The 17,672-nt window shown below is 37.6% G+C and overlaps 1 protein-coding gene across 1 annotated transcript in view; it reads left to right on the top strand.

The window, feature by feature from the left end:
- Nucleotides 1–17,672, top strand: part of dcc (DCC netrin 1 receptor) — a 294,705-nt gene that overhangs the window by 203,319 nt on the left and 73,714 nt on the right. Inside the window, exons 10-13 of the mRNA XM_081365686.1 lie at nt 2,165–2,313; nt 4,180–4,318; nt 10,690–10,739; nt 17,330–17,471. Coding sequence (XP_081221812.1) covers nt 2,165–2,313; nt 4,180–4,318; nt 10,690–10,739; nt 17,330–17,471 — 480 coding nt within the window. The remainder of the gene's footprint in view (nt 1–2,164; nt 2,314–4,179; nt 4,319–10,689; nt 10,740–17,329; nt 17,472–17,672) is intronic.

The raw sequence follows: 17,672 nt of genomic DNA on the forward strand, positions 1-17,672 counted from the left end.
GTTTCTGAATGACAGATCTAGTGATGTCATGTAGATGGAGAAGAGAAGTGGTCCCAGCACTGAGCCCTGAGGCACTCCAGTAGCTAGATGATAACAGTGATGGGATAAACCATGTTTCTGAATGACAGATCTAGTGATGTCATGTAGATGGAGAAGAGAAGCGGTCCCAGCACTGAGCCCTGAGGCACTCCAGTAGCTAGATGATAACAGTGATGGGATAAACCATGTTTCTGAATGACAGATCCTAGTGATGACATGTAGATGGAGAAGAGAAGCGGTCCCAGCACTGAGCCCTGAGGCACTCCAGTAGCTAGATGATAACAGTGATGGGATAAACCATGTTTCTGAATGACAGACACTAGTGATGACATGTAGATGGAGAAGAGAAGCGGTCCCAGCACTGAGCCCTGAGGCACTCCAGTAGCTAGATGATAACAGTGATGGCATAAACCATGTTTCTGAATGACAGATCTAGTGATGTCATGTAGATGGAGAAGAGAAGTGGTCCCAGCACTGAGCCCTGAGGCACTCCAGTAGCTAGATGATAACAGTGATGGGATAAACCATGTTTCTGAATGACAGATCTAGTGATGTCATGTAGATGGAGAAGAGAAGCGGTCCCAGCACTGAGCCCTGAGGCACTCCAGTAGCTAGATGATAACAGTGATGGGATAAACCATGTTTCTGAATGACAGATCCTAGTGATGACATGTAGATGGAGAAGAGAAGCGGTCCCAGCACTGAGCCCTGAGGCACTCCAGTAGCTAGATGATAACAGTGATGGGATAAACCATGTTTCTGAATGACAGATCTAGTGATGACATGTAGATGGAGAAGAGAAGCGGTCCCAGCACTGAGCCCTGAGGCACTCCAGTAGCTAGATGTTGGGTCTCAGACACCTCACTCCTCCACAACACCCTGAAGGACTTACTGAGAGGTCAGACCTGAACCATTGGAGTTACTGAGATGCCCTTCATCATGAGGGTTGACAGAAGGATCTGATGATTAACTGTGTCAAACGCAGCAGATCCAGCAGGATGAGGACTGAGGATTGGGAAGCTGCTCTTGAGTCTCAGAGCTTCAGTAACCGCAGGGCCGTCTCAGTTGAGTGGCGCTTCTGAAACCAGACTGGTTGTTGTCCAGCAGGTTGTTCTGTGTAAGAAAGGCAGAGATTTGGTTGAAAACGACTCACTTAAGTGTCTTAGCAATGAATGGAAGAAGGGATACCAGTCTGTAATTTTCTAAAAGGGCTGGATTTAGAGTGGTTTTCTTAAGCATTGGGGTTATCAGAGCCTCTTAAATGCTGTGGGAAAGATACCAGAGTAAAGAGAGGTGTTGATGATGTGAGTAAGTGTGGGTACAACTGAAGAAGAAAGGGTTTGAAGGAGACGAGAGGGGAGAGGATCAAGCGGACAGGTTGCAGGCGATTGGAAAGGAGGAGTTTAGAGATTTCTGCCTCTGAGAGAGGAGAGAAGGAGGGGAGAGTGTGTGTGTTTGCTGTTAGGATGTGTGTTTCAGTTTGTAGTGTGGAAAATTGGCTGCTGATAGTGGTGGCTTTATTTCTGAAAAATGTGCCAAAGTCATCAGCTGTTAGGGTTGGTAAAGGAGGAGGAGGGTTAAGAAGAGAGGAGAAGGTTTTGAAAAGCGTGCGAGAGTCAAAAGAATTGTTAATTTTGTTGTGTTAGTTTGTCATTTTAGCCTTTGCAGAGAAGTGAAAGATACAAAACCAAGGTTTGTGGGATCTTTCGATTTGCACCACTTTCTTTTAGAGCAATGTGACCAAAACCAATAGAAAAACACTGAAATATAAAGTTTTTTAATGACCTTTAAAGTGTTATATAGCACTATGCACTATGTAGATAGCATAGCCTCTATGCACTTTAAATAGCACCATGCACTTTCTGTCCGGCTGGATTGTCACAGTATGCACAATTATACTTTACTGTGCCAGCTATGTGGGGGTTAGGGAGGGGGCTTGGTTTTTTTTGTGTGTGTGTATCTTGCTTTGTCAAACTGTCTATATATAAGTGTATCAGATGTGCTGTATGGTACAGAACAAATTTCCGAAAGGATAATAAATAAATCATCATCATATATGTATGTTAAATGTAAAATAATCAGAATGAAGTACATTAAAACATTGTGTGTGTGTGTGTTTGTGCAGTTCTGGTTCCTGGTCCAGTGGAGAATCTGCAGGCAGAAGCTGTGTCTCCGACGTCCATCGAGGCGTCCTGGGATCCTCCCGCTCACGCCAACGGGCCCATACAGAGCTACCGGCTGCTCTGGACCGAGACCTCCTCCGGCAAAGAGCAGGTGAGACTCCAGCCGAGATCCATATCCTCGGATCTTCACGCTTCAACGTTTTTAGAATGCAAAATCCTTGTAGGACTGAACGATGTGGAAAAAACCTGGATGTTCATACTTGGGTCTGCTTTTTCCAACTCAAATCTCTTTCAGTAACCATGAAGTGAACAGAGAAAGTTTTTATAGGTCACATGTTTTTTTATAAAATAAAAATAAGGATTTTATTGTGATTATTAATAAATAAAAATAAGACATTTATCGTAATAATAATATTGTAGTCTAAAAAAAAAGAATCAATGAAATGAATGAATTAATGAATTAACAAAAAATTATTTTGTTTTACTGTAAAATTACAATGCTAATATTTACATCTTAATTTCTTTTTTTTTTCAAACCTTAAAACCGTAGAGCTTTTAATTTGTCAGGTTGCCAGCAAATAAAAATATATGCGCTGCCGGTTTCAGAATGGAAACACACAAATTCATTATTAAATAAAAATATTAAACAAAATCAGAAATATATTGTAATAATAATATTATTGTACTTTAAAAAAAAATGATTTGCTAATCACACTAAGCCATATCGTGATTTCAATTTTTACTTAGATATATCGTGCAGCCCTAGACTCATTTCACTTGAGACCATGAGAAACCTCTCCCTAGCAACACCTTGGCAACTGCATAGCAACATCCTGGCAACCACCCACGAAGGCCAGTTTCTGCACAATGAAACACCACTTGCGTTTTCTTCAGAAAATGTTAAAATGCAGTTGATTTTATCTTCTGCAAGTAAAATTTTTCCGTTCTGATAATGGCTCAGCAAAGCCGGTCTGATCTCTAAAGCGCTTGTGTTGTTCTCCTGACTGTATCTCAATCGTCTCTGCTGGAGTCTGTCACCATTACAGTGTTTTAAAGAAGAAAGATCAGCAGATCTGTCATGACTGATGCTCTCTCTCAGCGCGGTCAAACTTTCATGAGCTTTAGGGTGAACGACAGGTCAGACATGCACTTACCAGCCAATACTACGGTCAGAGCTTGTTCTCTGTAAGTGTTTAACATCAGCTCAATCGACAGACTTCACAGAACCATCTATAGGAATGGATCGGTTTGCAGAACTGAGCTGATAAAGTGCTGCAGATTAATCAGATATTGTTTTTTACATGGCTGGAATAAAGAGCGACATTACGAAGCATCTTACATCTGCTGTTTTTCTCTAAAGAAAGTGTTAAATCCTGCAGTCATGTGTTTAAAAGCTTTAAAATAAAAAAGCTTCAAGTAGCAGTCACTAAGGGTGTACCACAAGGCTCTGTATTAGGTCCACTGTTATTCACTATTTATATGAACAATAAGGGTCAAAATGTGTTAAATGCTAATCTTCATTTTTATGCTGATGATACTGTCATATATTGCAGTGCGTCAACTCTTGTACAAGCAATTGAATATTTGCAAAATGCATTTATTGAAGTCCAAAACACCCTTATGCAGCTGAAATAGTTTTAAATGGAGATAAGACAAAACTTAAGTTGTTTACTAAATCTAGGACCAGGCCACAAAGCCTCCCTCCGATCGTCACTATGGGGGGAAGTGAAATAGAAGTCGTTAATTCCTATAAATACCTGGGTCTTTTGATTGATGACTCCTGACTTTTAAACCACATGTGCTACACCTGGTGAAAAAGCTGAGGCTAAAATTGGGTTTTTATTTTCGAAATAAGTTGTGTTTTTCTTTTAATGTAAAAAAACGACTTGTGGTCACCACTTTCTTATCTGTTCTGGACTATGGTGATCTTTTGTATATGCATACTTCTGCACAGAATTTTAAATAAACACTGCAATATTCTTTCTGTCTGACGTGAGTTTGTCTTTCTCTTAATCAGAATGTGGAGGTTGTCGGTCAGAGCTACAGAATGGAGGGACTGAAGAAGTTCACTGAATATTCTCTACGAGTGCTGGCGGTGAACCGACACGGTCCCGGCATCTCCGACCAGGACACGCTCATCACCACTCTCTCAGACGGTAAGACACATGTCTCAGCGATAGTGTATAAATATATGAAAAAGTCAAACCAAAGTGACCCATTTTAGAGAGAAAAATAAACGAATAAAAGACAATGGGCCCTATTTTAACGATCTGAAACGCAAGTGTCAAAGCGCAAGTAGCTTTGTGGGCGGGTCTTGGCGCTTTTGCTATTTTCCCGGCGGGAAAAATGACTCTTGCGCCAGGCGCAAATCTAAAATGGGTTGGTCTGAAGCAGCTTCATTATTCATAGGTGTGGTTTGGGCATAACGTGAAATAAACCAATCAGAGCGTCATCTCACATTCCCTTTAAGAGCAGGCGCGCTTGTTCTAAAGCGGATTCCTATTGTAACGGCGGATTTGCCAGGCGCGCGCCAGGAGCGGTTCACAGCCGAGGAGACCGACGTTCTCGTCAGGGACGTTGGGGATGGAGAAACACACCCAAATTAACTTCGGTTAAAAAGGCGTATGATAATTTGGGTAAATGTGTAAGCTAGATGTATGCTTTTAGAATAAATTGTCTATCTATCTATCTATCTATCGTAATAATGTATGATTTGCAAAAATGAAAACTGCTGCTTCTGTGTAGATGAGAGAATCAAAGTGTATTCGCGTTGTGCACACGCTACATTGATTATGGCCAAGCATGCGCCCTTAAAATAGCATATGAATAACATGCGCAACGCGCCACTGACTTTAAACTATTTTTTCCTGGTTAGTGGCGCAATTGTTTTCTAAACCTGCAAAATAGCATGAAGGAACGTTTGCGCCGGAACACGCCTCCCTTTTTGCGCTGAACCGCCCAGGGAGCGCAAGTTCATTCCCTAGTTTAGCGACGTACTTCTGTGGAGGGAAAAGCGCGCTTTGCGCGGGTGCAAAATAGGAATGATACATGCGTCGCTGTACAAAGTCAATTGCGCTGGGTGCAAGATAGGGCCCAATAACTAAAAGGCAATAACTAACTCCATAAATATTCACCCCCTGAACAAGGACTTAGTTGAAGCACCGTTTGATTTCATTACAACAATCATGCAAATCTCAACTGCTTGATTATTTACGTCTCAAAATGTAACTATATTATTGCGCATTCATTCACTTTCACTACCTCATCCGGATACATGCAGTGCAATCTATGTTTGTACGGTTTATAGCAAATCTCAACTGCGTGATTGTTATATCGTTGAAAAATGTAAACTATATTATGTCTCAGCGATATAAATAATAAGTCAAACCAAAGTGACCCATTTCAGAGAAAAAATAAACGAATAAAAGACTTGCGATAACTAACTGCATAAGTGTTCACCCCCCTGAACAAGGACTGTTTGATTTCATTACAGCACATTTATATCTCCACTGCAAATCTCAACTGCGTGAGTATTTATATCATGTATTTATATCACGATACAGTGTAAATATAAAAAAAAAGTCAAACCAAAGTGACCCATTTCAGAGAAAAAATAAACGAATAAAAGTCTTGCACTAACTAATTGCATAAGTGTTCACCCCCCTGAACAAGAACTTAGTTGATTTCATTACAACACTGCAAATCTCAACTGCTTGATTATATATATCATCTCAAAATGTAACTATATTATTGCATAGAAATAAGACTATTATGCATGAAAATATTAAGATATTATAAATATTAACATTATGATTTTCTGTAAAGCTGCTTTGAAACGATGTGTGTTGGAACTTGACTGGCGCTGAAACACTTATTATAGTTATCTGCATATTTAATGAAAGCCTAAAATGTTGAGCAGGAATGGATTCATCCGTGTGTCCGTCACGGTGTTCAGAAGATATTTACATAAGCAATGCAGTTAATCAGACACTAATGCCGGCTCTGATGTGGCGTTAGTAGAGGGCCGTCAATCCGTTTCACGCCGCGTCACTCAACTCTGACAGTCTGACATCAGACATGTGAAATACGTTTGATTTGTTTGCAGCTCGACTGCGTCTGCATCACAAAACCAGCCGGGAAACTTCCCTTCCCAAACACACACGCAACGTCCTTCTGTTCAGCAACTGAATATTGGATATTTTATGGAAGTAATATAATGCCAAATGTTTTTGAAACAGAAAAGCTTGTTGAATTGCACTTCTTGGAAAAAATTTGCATTGCATTGACCGTGCTTGCATTTTTATTGGGCTGAAATTCAACATGGTCGTATATTTAAGCTGTGAATATTTCAATTCAAAACATGCCACACACATTTTCATTATTAAAAGTTCAATAATCCAAATTATTAATCTTTCAGATTTCACTTCCAAAAGGTTCATTCTGTTTAAAAATACAACCTATAATATTCGACAGGAATATTCGCTTTACAAATTCAACATTTCACATCCGGGAACTGCAGGAATATCAGTGGATTACAGATTCATAATCTCCATCTGCTGCACAATTAGCATTTTGTAAGTGAAATCTGAAAGGTGAATTTTTAATAATGAAAATGTGTGTGACATGTTTTGAATTGAAATATTCACAGCTTAAATATACGACCATGTTGAATTTCAGCCCATTAAAATGCAAGCACGGTAAATGCAATGCAAATTTTTTTCAAGTAGTGCAATTCAACAAGCTTTTCTGTTTCAAAAACGCTTTATTATTACTATTTATAGTGTTTGTCATGATGCATTCTGCCATACGTCTGGAGAAGGTTTAATATCTTCTGTCTTCAGTTTGAATCTGAGCATGTTTGTCTTCTTTCCTTCTTTCGCCTGAAGGCAAACCGTTTCTCGGCGGCTCAATGCGCTGAATGCTAACTCGCGTTATATTTCCCAGCAGTCCCTCTCATTAGCCGTCTAACATCAGGCTATTGATTTACGTGTTAACCTCAGGATTATGTTTGCAGTAATTCTTAAAGATTCAATCTTATCAGCATCTCCCAGCTTGAACTGTGTGAGTCGAGCCGGTCAATGTCGTTCTGCAGATTCAGATGCGGACATTTATTATATATTACATTATATTATATTACATTACAGCACATTACATTCAATTACAGTACATTATAGTAAATTATATTACATTATATTCTATTACAGTAAATTATATTATATTACATTACTGTTCAAAATGTTGAGGTCAGTAAGAGTTATATGTTTTTGTTTAGAGCTGGGCAACGATTAGTCGAGATTAATCGCATCTAAAATAAAAGTTTGTGTTTACATAATATATGTGTGTGTAGAGTGTATAATTATTTTGTATATATAAATGCACACACACATGCATGTATATATTTAAGAAATATTTGCATGTATATACTGAATATATATTTATGCATAATTTATATTATATATAAATATAAATATTTTATATATAAATAACACATTTTTATTGAATATATACATGCATGTGTGTGTGCATTTATATATACAAAATAATTATACACTCTACACACACATATATTATGTAAGCACAAACTTTTATTTTAGATGCAATTAATCGTTGCCCAGCACTATTTTTTTAATTAATATTGATTAAAATTAAATTAAATTGATCAAAAGTGACAGTAAAAAACATTTTTAATGTTACAAAACATTATATTTCAAATAAATGCTGTTCTTTTGAACTTTCTATAAATATATGATGGTTTCCTCACACATATGAACTGTTTCAACACTGATAATAATCATAAATGTTTCTTGATCATCAAATCATCATATCAGAGTGATTTCTGAAGGATCATGTGACACTGAAGACTGGAGTAATGATGCTGAACATTCAGCTTTGATCACAGGAATAAATTACACTTTACTGTATATTCACATAGAAAACAGATGATTTACATTAGAATAATATTTCTGTATTTCTGATCAGACAAACGCAGCTTTGATGAGCAGAAGAGACAGTGATGCTCAAACCCCGTCAGTCCAGCACTGGTTTACGGCGTTATAAATGTGAATCTGGCCCTTTAAGAGAGAAGAGAGGGAGATCTTCTTAACATGCAGCTCAGACCTCCCACTTTCACGATCCCTTCCCATCATGCACTGCTCTCCTGATTCTCTGTCTCTGAATCTGGTCTCATATTGGCGTGATTTTCTCCAGAAGTCTCAGTAATCAGTCCTCAGTTTAACCTGTGTGTGTTTGTGTGTGTGTGTGTGTGTGTGTGTGTGTGTGTGTGTGTGTGTGTGTGTGTGTGTGTGTGTGTGTGTGTGTGTGTGTGTGTGTGTGTGTGTGTGTGTGTGTGTGTGTGTGTGTGTGTGTGAGTCTCTCTGTGTCTCTTTGCATTACTTCTGTTCGACTCTGAGAGGCTTCTGGTTTATTGTGTGTCAGTTTCCATTACAGAAGCTTCAAACGAGTCGCTTCACCATTCCTGCTTAATTAAGAGCCCTTGTGGCACACTAATCAAATTGTGGGACACACACACACACACACACACACACTCAATCACACACTTTCACACACACTCTTACACACACACACACACACACACACACACACACACACACACACACACACACACACACACACACACACAGTAACAAAGACATTAAAAAACAAAAACTAAGAAAAATGACAAAAAAAAAAAAAAACTTTAACTAAATTTAAAATATATATATATTTTTTAAATCTATTTCAAATTATTACCATGAACTAATGGAAATGACAAAAACACTCAGGGCTCTATCTCGCACCCAGCGCAATTGACTTTGTACAGCGACGCATGTATCATTCCTATTTCTCACCCGCGCACAGCCGACTCTTCCCTCCACAGACGCACGTCGGTAAATTAGGGAATGAACTTGCGCTCCCGGGGGCGGTTCAGGGAAAAGAGGAGGCGTGTTCCGGCGCAAACGTTCCCTGGTGCTATTTTGCAGTTTCAGAAAACAATTCCGCCACTGACCAGGAGAAACCTCGTCTAAAGTCAGTGGCGCGTTGCACATGTTATTCAGAGGCTATTTTAAGGGCGAATGCTTGGCCATAATGTAGCGTGTGCACAACACACACACACTTTGCTTCTCTCATCTACACAGACGCAGCAGTTCTCATTTTTAGAAAACCATACATTATTACAAGGAACAAAATTAACACACGAGGGAAATCATTGTTGTGTCCATGAAGATGTGAAAAATAGCCATAAATCTAGCTTACACATTTACCCAAATGATCATACGCCTGTTTAACCGAAGCTAATCTGGGTGTGTTTCTCCGTCCCCAATGTCACTTCTCTGTGTTTTACGGCCCTGACGAGAACGCCGGTCTCCTCGGCTGTGAACCGCTCCTGGCTAATCCGCCGTTATAATAGCAATCCGCCATGGAACAAGCGCGCCTGCTCTTAAAGGGAATGTGAGATGACGCTCTGATTGGTTTATTTCACGTTATGCCCAAACCACACCTATGAGTAATGAAGCGACTTCAGACCAACACATTTTAGATTTGCGTCGGAGAGTCATTTATCCCGCCGGTATAATAGCAACAGCGCCCGAGACCCGCCCACAAAGTTACTTGCGTTTCAGATCGCTAAAATAGGGCCCAACTACTAAAATGTTCACTACAATTAAAGCAATAGTTCAGAATAGAGATTCTGTCATCGTTTGCTCGTCCTCACGCTGTCCTACACCTGTGTGAACGTCTCTCTCCGCTGAACACACACAAGAGGTTTTGAAGTGAACTATTCCTTTAAAATGAAAATAGAACATAATAAAAATAAAATCTAATTCAAAATATGAACAAAAACTAAACTGCTGGGTTGCTTCAATCCATGTTTGGCTCAACTTTAATTAAAAATTAAAAAGTGTAAACCAGCGCTTGTCCATATCGGACCCAGATAACCCAGGATTTAATAAGAGCGGATGAATGCTGTCCTCCCGTCCCTCTGATAAACTCTGTCAAAGTAATTCCGGTTCGCATGGATACGCGGACGCGATAAATAATTCTGTATTATGAATTTTTAAGGCGAGACAAGTAGTTTGTTGAGGGTTGTTTTGTAAATAAGAACTACACGCCTGCGCACATACTGTATATATTCACACGCTCATATCCATAGACTGAACACGTGATGCGCGTGTGCACATCTATATTATAACAATCTATATTATTAAAAGCACTGTATAGATGAAGGAGACTTGACTTGACTGATTGATGAACAACACTAGAGTCGTCTGCTATCTTCAGGCGAATCATCTATTAGTGTGAGTGCCTAAGATGACCTCGTGACCTCTTGACCTCTCGACCTCTCGAGAGCCTGAGATACGGGTGTGTTTCTCTGATGGATTGTGTTCCAGATCATCCAGACTCAGATCTGCACTGAAGGAGTGAAATATCTCTGACTAATGATGATTCCTGTGTGTGTGTGTGTGTGTGTGTGTGTGTGTGTGTGTGTGTGTGTGTGTGTGTGTGTGTGTGTGTGTGTGTGTGTCCGCAGTGCCCAGCGCTCCGCCGCAGAACATCTCGCTGGAGGTCGTCTACTCACGGGTGAGTGTGTGTGAGAGTTATGCTACTAAACACTGATGAAGGACAGTTTCTGCTTCACAAAGCTGAGTTTAACACACACGAGTTATGAAGAATGTTCAGCAGGAGGGCATTATTCAAAACACACATTATTTCCACTCATGAGAAGATTGTGCTGTAAAGGTCAGAGGTCGTGCCTGTCTGTTTAAAACACATGATGATGATGATGATGATGATGATGATGAAGATGAAGACACGAGGACAGAAACACACGTGCACTGATTTAATTTCACTTCTGCGCACACACTGGATATTACACGCATGATCATGCGTTCATTAATATTATATTATATTATATTATATTATATTATATTATATTATATTATATTATATTATATTATATTATATTATATTATATTATATTATATTATATTATATTATATTGCATTGTTATATTATGTTATATTATATTATATTATATTATATTATATTATATTATATTATATTGCATTGTTATATTATATTATATTATATTATATTATATTATATTATATTATATTATATTATATTGTATTATAATATATTATTATATTATATTGTTATATTTTATTACATTACATTATAATATATTATATTATATCATTACATTGCATTGCATTATTTTCTCATTTTAAAAGTATTTTGTTGTTTTCTGAGGATTTATCCGTCATGCGCAGCTTTACAATACTTATGTCAGTATTATATATGTTTTTATAGTATTTATCCACATTTTGAATTGCCATTTATTTTTACATTCTCAGTTTAAGTTTTTAACTTTAGTTTAAGTTTTAGTAATTTTATGTGGTTTTGTGATTCATATTATTTCGTTTCTGTTTCTGTTTACTTCGGTTTTAGTAATTTTCTACTTAAACCGAAGAACTGTTGCCATGGTAACTAACAGAATAAAGGAGTGAACGGTGTGTGTGTGTGTGATGGGATGAAGTGTGTGTCCTCATCTCTCTCTCTGTAATGAGCGCGCTTTGTCTGAGCGGCCCGATAACCGATTGTTTATGACAGGAAATTGGTTTCATTGTGTGTGTGTGTGTGTGTGTGTGTGTGTGTGTGTGTGTGTGTGTGTGTGTGTGTGTGTGTGTGTGTGTGTGTGTGTGTGTGTGTGTGTGTGTGTGTGTGTTTGGCAGTGCTACTGCTCGTCCACAGACCAACAAAAGCGTCCCAGATCCATTGTGTTTGTCTGCAGAATGATGATTCTGACTTTAGACTCACGTTAACATCAACAACAACACCAGCGTTCAGAGGACCGGGAGTCTGAGACATGATCTGATTATATCAAGAGTTAAACAACAATGCAGTGGCACTGTCAATACTGCCGATGTGCGACTGAAACATTTAACACACAACACTATGGGGCGCCGTTTGTAAAGCGGCTCACGCTGAAAATAACAGCAACATTTTGTCACATTTAGCTTCAAACAATGTTTAAAAAACTGGTATGAGTTTTTGACGGTCACTTTTTAGCACATTTACAACAATATTTGTCAACTTAGAGATATTTTAAAGTCCAACTGAAATCAAAATTGACACTATTTACTTTGTTAGCGCATATTACTAGTCTTGTGGTGAAAAATTAATCTGTGCAAGTTAATACACAGAAAAAAATAGTTTGCCGTCGTAATCTTTAATCAAAGTCTGAGAGGTTACTTCCGGTCTGGAATGGCGTTCCTTCTCTGATGATGTAGGTTTGACGGCTTGGGTTGGGAAAGGCTTAACCACTCCCCTCAGACCGCTAGTCTGCTATGAGCAGAGATGGAGAGGAGGAGCGCTGGAGTAAAACCCTCTGTTCAATATTCCCTTTCACTGGGAAATACGTCACAACACTGGAGAAAAGTCGTTTGCAACTTCCGGTTCACGCAGACTTTAAATAGTTCAAATATTAAATGTTAAATGTTAAATCTAAATCTAAATGTTAAATCTAAATGTTAAATCTAAATCTAAATGTTAAATCTAAATCTAAATCTAAATGTTAAATCTAAATGTTAAATCTAAATCTAAATGTTAAATCTAAATGTTAAATCTAAATCTAAATGTTAAATCTAAATCTAAATCTAAATGTTAAATCTAAATCTAAATGTTAAATCTAAATATTAAATCTAAATGTTAAATCTAAATCTAAATGTTGAATCTAAATGTTTCGGGTGAAACTAAATATTTAACTAATATGCAAATTCAAAATGCCGGTAACCGGAAGTGCCAAAATAAAAGCTCGAGGAGGTCAGTGTGTGTTTATAGCATGGTTTATAGTGTCAAATAACGAATAAAAACCATCTCATAATAATAACTATAATATAACGATAATAAGTACCTAAAATAATAAACACGTTTGAGAAACTGTAGAGTTTCGTGATGAGGTTGATGAGAGAGTGATGACATGACATGCAGTCAAAGTGAGCCCCCTAGTGGCTGGCTATTATGGCTACAGGTCATAAGTCCCGCACTTTTCATAAAAGTGACACTAGCCTACTCTTCAAATACAGTTTCTCCAAACGTGTTTATTATTTTAGGTAGTTATTATCACGATAGTCCATGTCCAAGAGTCCATTTCCTCTAATGAGATGGTTTTTATTCGTTATTTGACACTATAAACCATGCTATAAACACACACTGACCACCTCGAGCTTTAATTTTGGCACTTCCTGTTACCGGCATTTTGAATTTGCATATTAGTTAAATATTTAGTTTCACCCGAAACATTTAGATTCAACATTTAGATTTAACATTTAGATTTAGATTTAGATTTAGATTTAGATTTAACATTTAGATTTAACATTTAGATTTAGATTTAATATTTAGATTTAGATTTAACATATAGATTTAGATTTAACATTTAGATTTAGATTTAGCATTTAACATTTAGCTGTAACATTTAATATTTAGATTTAACTATTTAAAATATCTCTAGGTTGACAAATATTGTTGTAAATGTGCTAAAAAGTGACCGTCAAAAACTCATACCAGTTTTTTAAACATTGTTTGAAGCTAAATGTGACAAAATGTTGCTGTTATTTTCAGCGTGAGCCGCTTTACAAACGACGCCCCATACAACACTTGCTTAGACACACACACACACACACACACACACACACACACTTACACTCACACACACTCACGCACACTCACACACACACACACACACAGACACGTTAATCTATAAAGTGTCAAGTATATAAACATATATAAATGCATACAAACAGGAATAAAACTAGATCATAGTCATACAAACTCATCAAAAATATTTTTATTTTATTATAATTTACATATAATTTACTTTTTATTGCCTTGGTCTTTTATGAAACTATCCTCGACTTTCACTCATTTGTTTTGCATAATTAATCTGCAGGGAAACTTCATATTCATCAGACGAAACGACTCTCGACTGAACAGCAAATGGACAACAAATGAAATAAAGCGAGTAAACGACTCATGAAATCGATGAATATTTTTTTTTTTTTTTTTTTTTTTTTTTTTTATTAAACAAACACAAAACAAAGTAACAAATCGCCCGACATACAACAAATATAAACACAAAAGTATACATAACATAACAAGGCATTCTACAGTGAACAGAAATGTGCAACAGGACCAGAAGAGTAATAGATCATCTGAAGGCACTATATCATACCAAACCTCAGAATATCAGAAATAGAGGCATTTATGCTGTCCAAATAAGGTGTCCAAGTGCGAGTAAAAGTATCAGTCGTAGAGTGAATAAAAGATGTTAGGAGTTCCAGAGGAATAGTCTCTCTAATAACTGAATGCCATCCCTTTATAGAGGGGGGTTTATCGCTGATCCACGACAAAAGTAAATTCTTCCTGGCAGCAAAAGTTAACAGGTCAAAAAGACGTCTTTTATGCTTATTAGAAATAAGCTTACATGGGAAACCCAGGAGAAGAGACAAAGGGTCAGGATCCAAGGCCAAACCTAAGATATTATTCAATTGAGCTATGATTCTGGACCAGTAGGTCTGGATAACATGACAATCCCATACACAGTGAATATAATCTCCTATGTTAGATTTACATTTGGGGCAGAGTGGTGAGTGAGCGGAGTTGAACTTGTGTCTTAGAAGAGGCGTAATGTGTATTCTGTGGAGAATCCTAAGCTGAATGGCTCTTACTCTATTGCAAACTGAAAGCCTATTGGCTAGAGACCAAACCATCTCCCAATCATTCTCCGAGATAACCACCCCAAGATCTCTTTCCCATGTTAATCTGAGGTGCGAGGTATTAACTGTAGAATAGGAGCATAGGGCTTTATAGAAGAAGGAGATCAACTTTTTTGTAGGAGGGTTTAAAAGCATCCTCTCAATTACTGAAAGTGAATATTTGGAAGTGAGTGTAGTATTTTTGAATATGTAATCTCTAATTTGCAAGAATCTAAAAAAATGTTGCCTAGGTAAATTATATTTTGAGGCTAAAATATCGAAAGACAAATCGATGAATATTTAAGTCAGTGTGTGTGTGTGTGTGTGTGTGTGTGTGTGTGTGTGTGTTCAGATGAAGCTTCCGAGCCTCTCTATTCATATCAGACATTAATAACCAGCAGCAAATGATGCACACACACACACACACACACACAGTTTCATTATCTAGAGAAAATTTTTAATGAAATCGACCCTGCGTGAACATGATGCATGTGTGTGTGTGTGTGTGTGTGTGTGTGTGTGTGTGTGTTGGGGGGGGGGGTGCATGCGTGCACATGTGTGTGTGTATGTGAAATTGAGTGAGTTTTATTTTAATTTTAGTTTTAATAATTTGTTAATGTGCTCATTATCTGTCACTCATTCATTTCAGATTAATAATATCGCAAGTATGGTAAAAATATTATACAAATTGACATTTTACACAGGACTACGACTACTTTAAAAAAAGCAGATAAAATTAATGGACACACACTCACACACACACACACACACACACACACACACACACACACACTCACACACACACACACACACACACACTCTCACACTCACACACACTCACACACACACACACACACACACACACACACACACTCTCACACACACACACACACACACACACACACACACACACACACACACACAGATCTGCACAGCAACACATTGCTCTGAGTTGCTTCTCCTGTTCTACACGGGATAATTAACTCAGTGACGGGGCCAAAATACCAATCCTCAGCTACTGCCATTAACACACACACACACACACACACACACAGGAAGAAGTGCCAACTAATGCTAATGACTGCATCCGTGGCTGTCGCAGGATTGGCGAGAGCTAGCGAGAGTTAGCGAGAGATAGCATTAGCGTGAGACAAAGGCCCGATGCGGCTGAACCGGTGGACGTGTTGCGGTTGGCAGTGTTGTGGTGTGAATGTTAATTGGTTGATTTGCATGTTAACGGGCGCAGATGGCCAGGCTGCAGACGAGCATATGATCGCATTCCTGCGCAGACGCTTGTGAAGGTTAATGAATCTGAGGATGGGAATTCTGCTCCATTAACTCGTTGTTGACTCGGGTATGCAGCGCTAGCAGAGGTTGAGCTCACATGATCTTTCAATCGCGGCTCCTAAACACCCTGTCAAATCAAGGCACTTATTGCTCTGCTTTACACAATCATAAATGCCTTTTCTTGCATAATTAATGAGAAAGATCCATGCAGAATATAGATGGGTGTGAAAGTGTGAAGAGCCCGTTCCAACCAGTTACCATCATATTCTGCTCTGTTTTATAATGTGTCAAAAAGAAATATTTAAAAAAGAAAATTTTATATAAATTTTTTTTTTCGTTTTTTTATTATTATTATTTTTTAAATATTATATCAATATATCAAAAAATGTTGTGCATGAACGAAATGTATACAAAAATCATGTAATCATCACCAAAAAAGGGGTAATATTTGTATAAATTCTAGAAAACACGTTTGTCTGAATAATAATAATAAGCAGCATAGTTTCCCTTTTATATGTTATACTGTTCAAAGGTTTGGACTTATTAATAAAGGACGCAAAAAAAATCAACTTTTATAATATTCTAATTATTATATTATATTATATTATATTATATTATATTATATTATATTATATTATATTATATTATATTATGGATGTATTTACACTAGCTTGTGGTCAGTTAGATTTATTTTGAAGAATTTAATACTTTTATTCAAGGACTCATTAAATTGCTCGAAAGTGACAGTAAAGACATTTATAATGTTACAAAAAATTCTATTTCAGATAAATGCTGTTCTTTTGACCTTTCTATTCATCAAAGAATCCTGAAATAAAACAATAAAAAACTGTTTCCAACGCTGAAAATAATCATAAATGTTTCTTGATCATCAAATCATCATATTAGAGTGATTTCTGAAGGATCATGTGACACTGAAGACTGGAGTAATGATGCTGAACATTCAGCTTTGATTACAGGAATAAATTACACTTTACTAGATATTCACATAGAACACAGATGATTTACATTATAATAATATCTCATAATTTTACAGTATTTTTGCTCAAATACATGAGCAGGAGACATTAAAAGAGACATGTTTGTGCTGTTGTGTGTGAATGTTTACAGAGCATCAAGGTGAGCTGGCAGCCGCCGAACGCTAACATGCAGAACGGCTTCATCACCGGATACAAGATCCGGCACCGGAAGACGGGCCGGCGTGGGGAACAGGAGGCCATCGAACCCAACAACCTGTGGTTCCTCTTCACCGGTGAGCCTGGCTCAACATGATCCATGATATTTACATTCCCTCGTCTCTTCTGAGTGACCAGATTCCCTCATTTCTCACATTTGCTACGTTTACATGCAACCAAATAATCCGTTAGTAATGGGATTGACGGCTCATGTAAGCCTTCATGTAAAACGCCTTAATCGAACCGACTGAAGATTGGAGATTTCATCACAATGAAAT

Source organism: Scardinius erythrophthalmus (assembly GCF_964197995.2).
Source record: "Scardinius erythrophthalmus genome assembly, chromosome: 5".
In the NCBI taxonomy this organism is placed as follows: Eukaryota; Metazoa; Chordata; class Actinopteri; order Cypriniformes; family Leuciscidae; genus Scardinius; species Scardinius erythrophthalmus.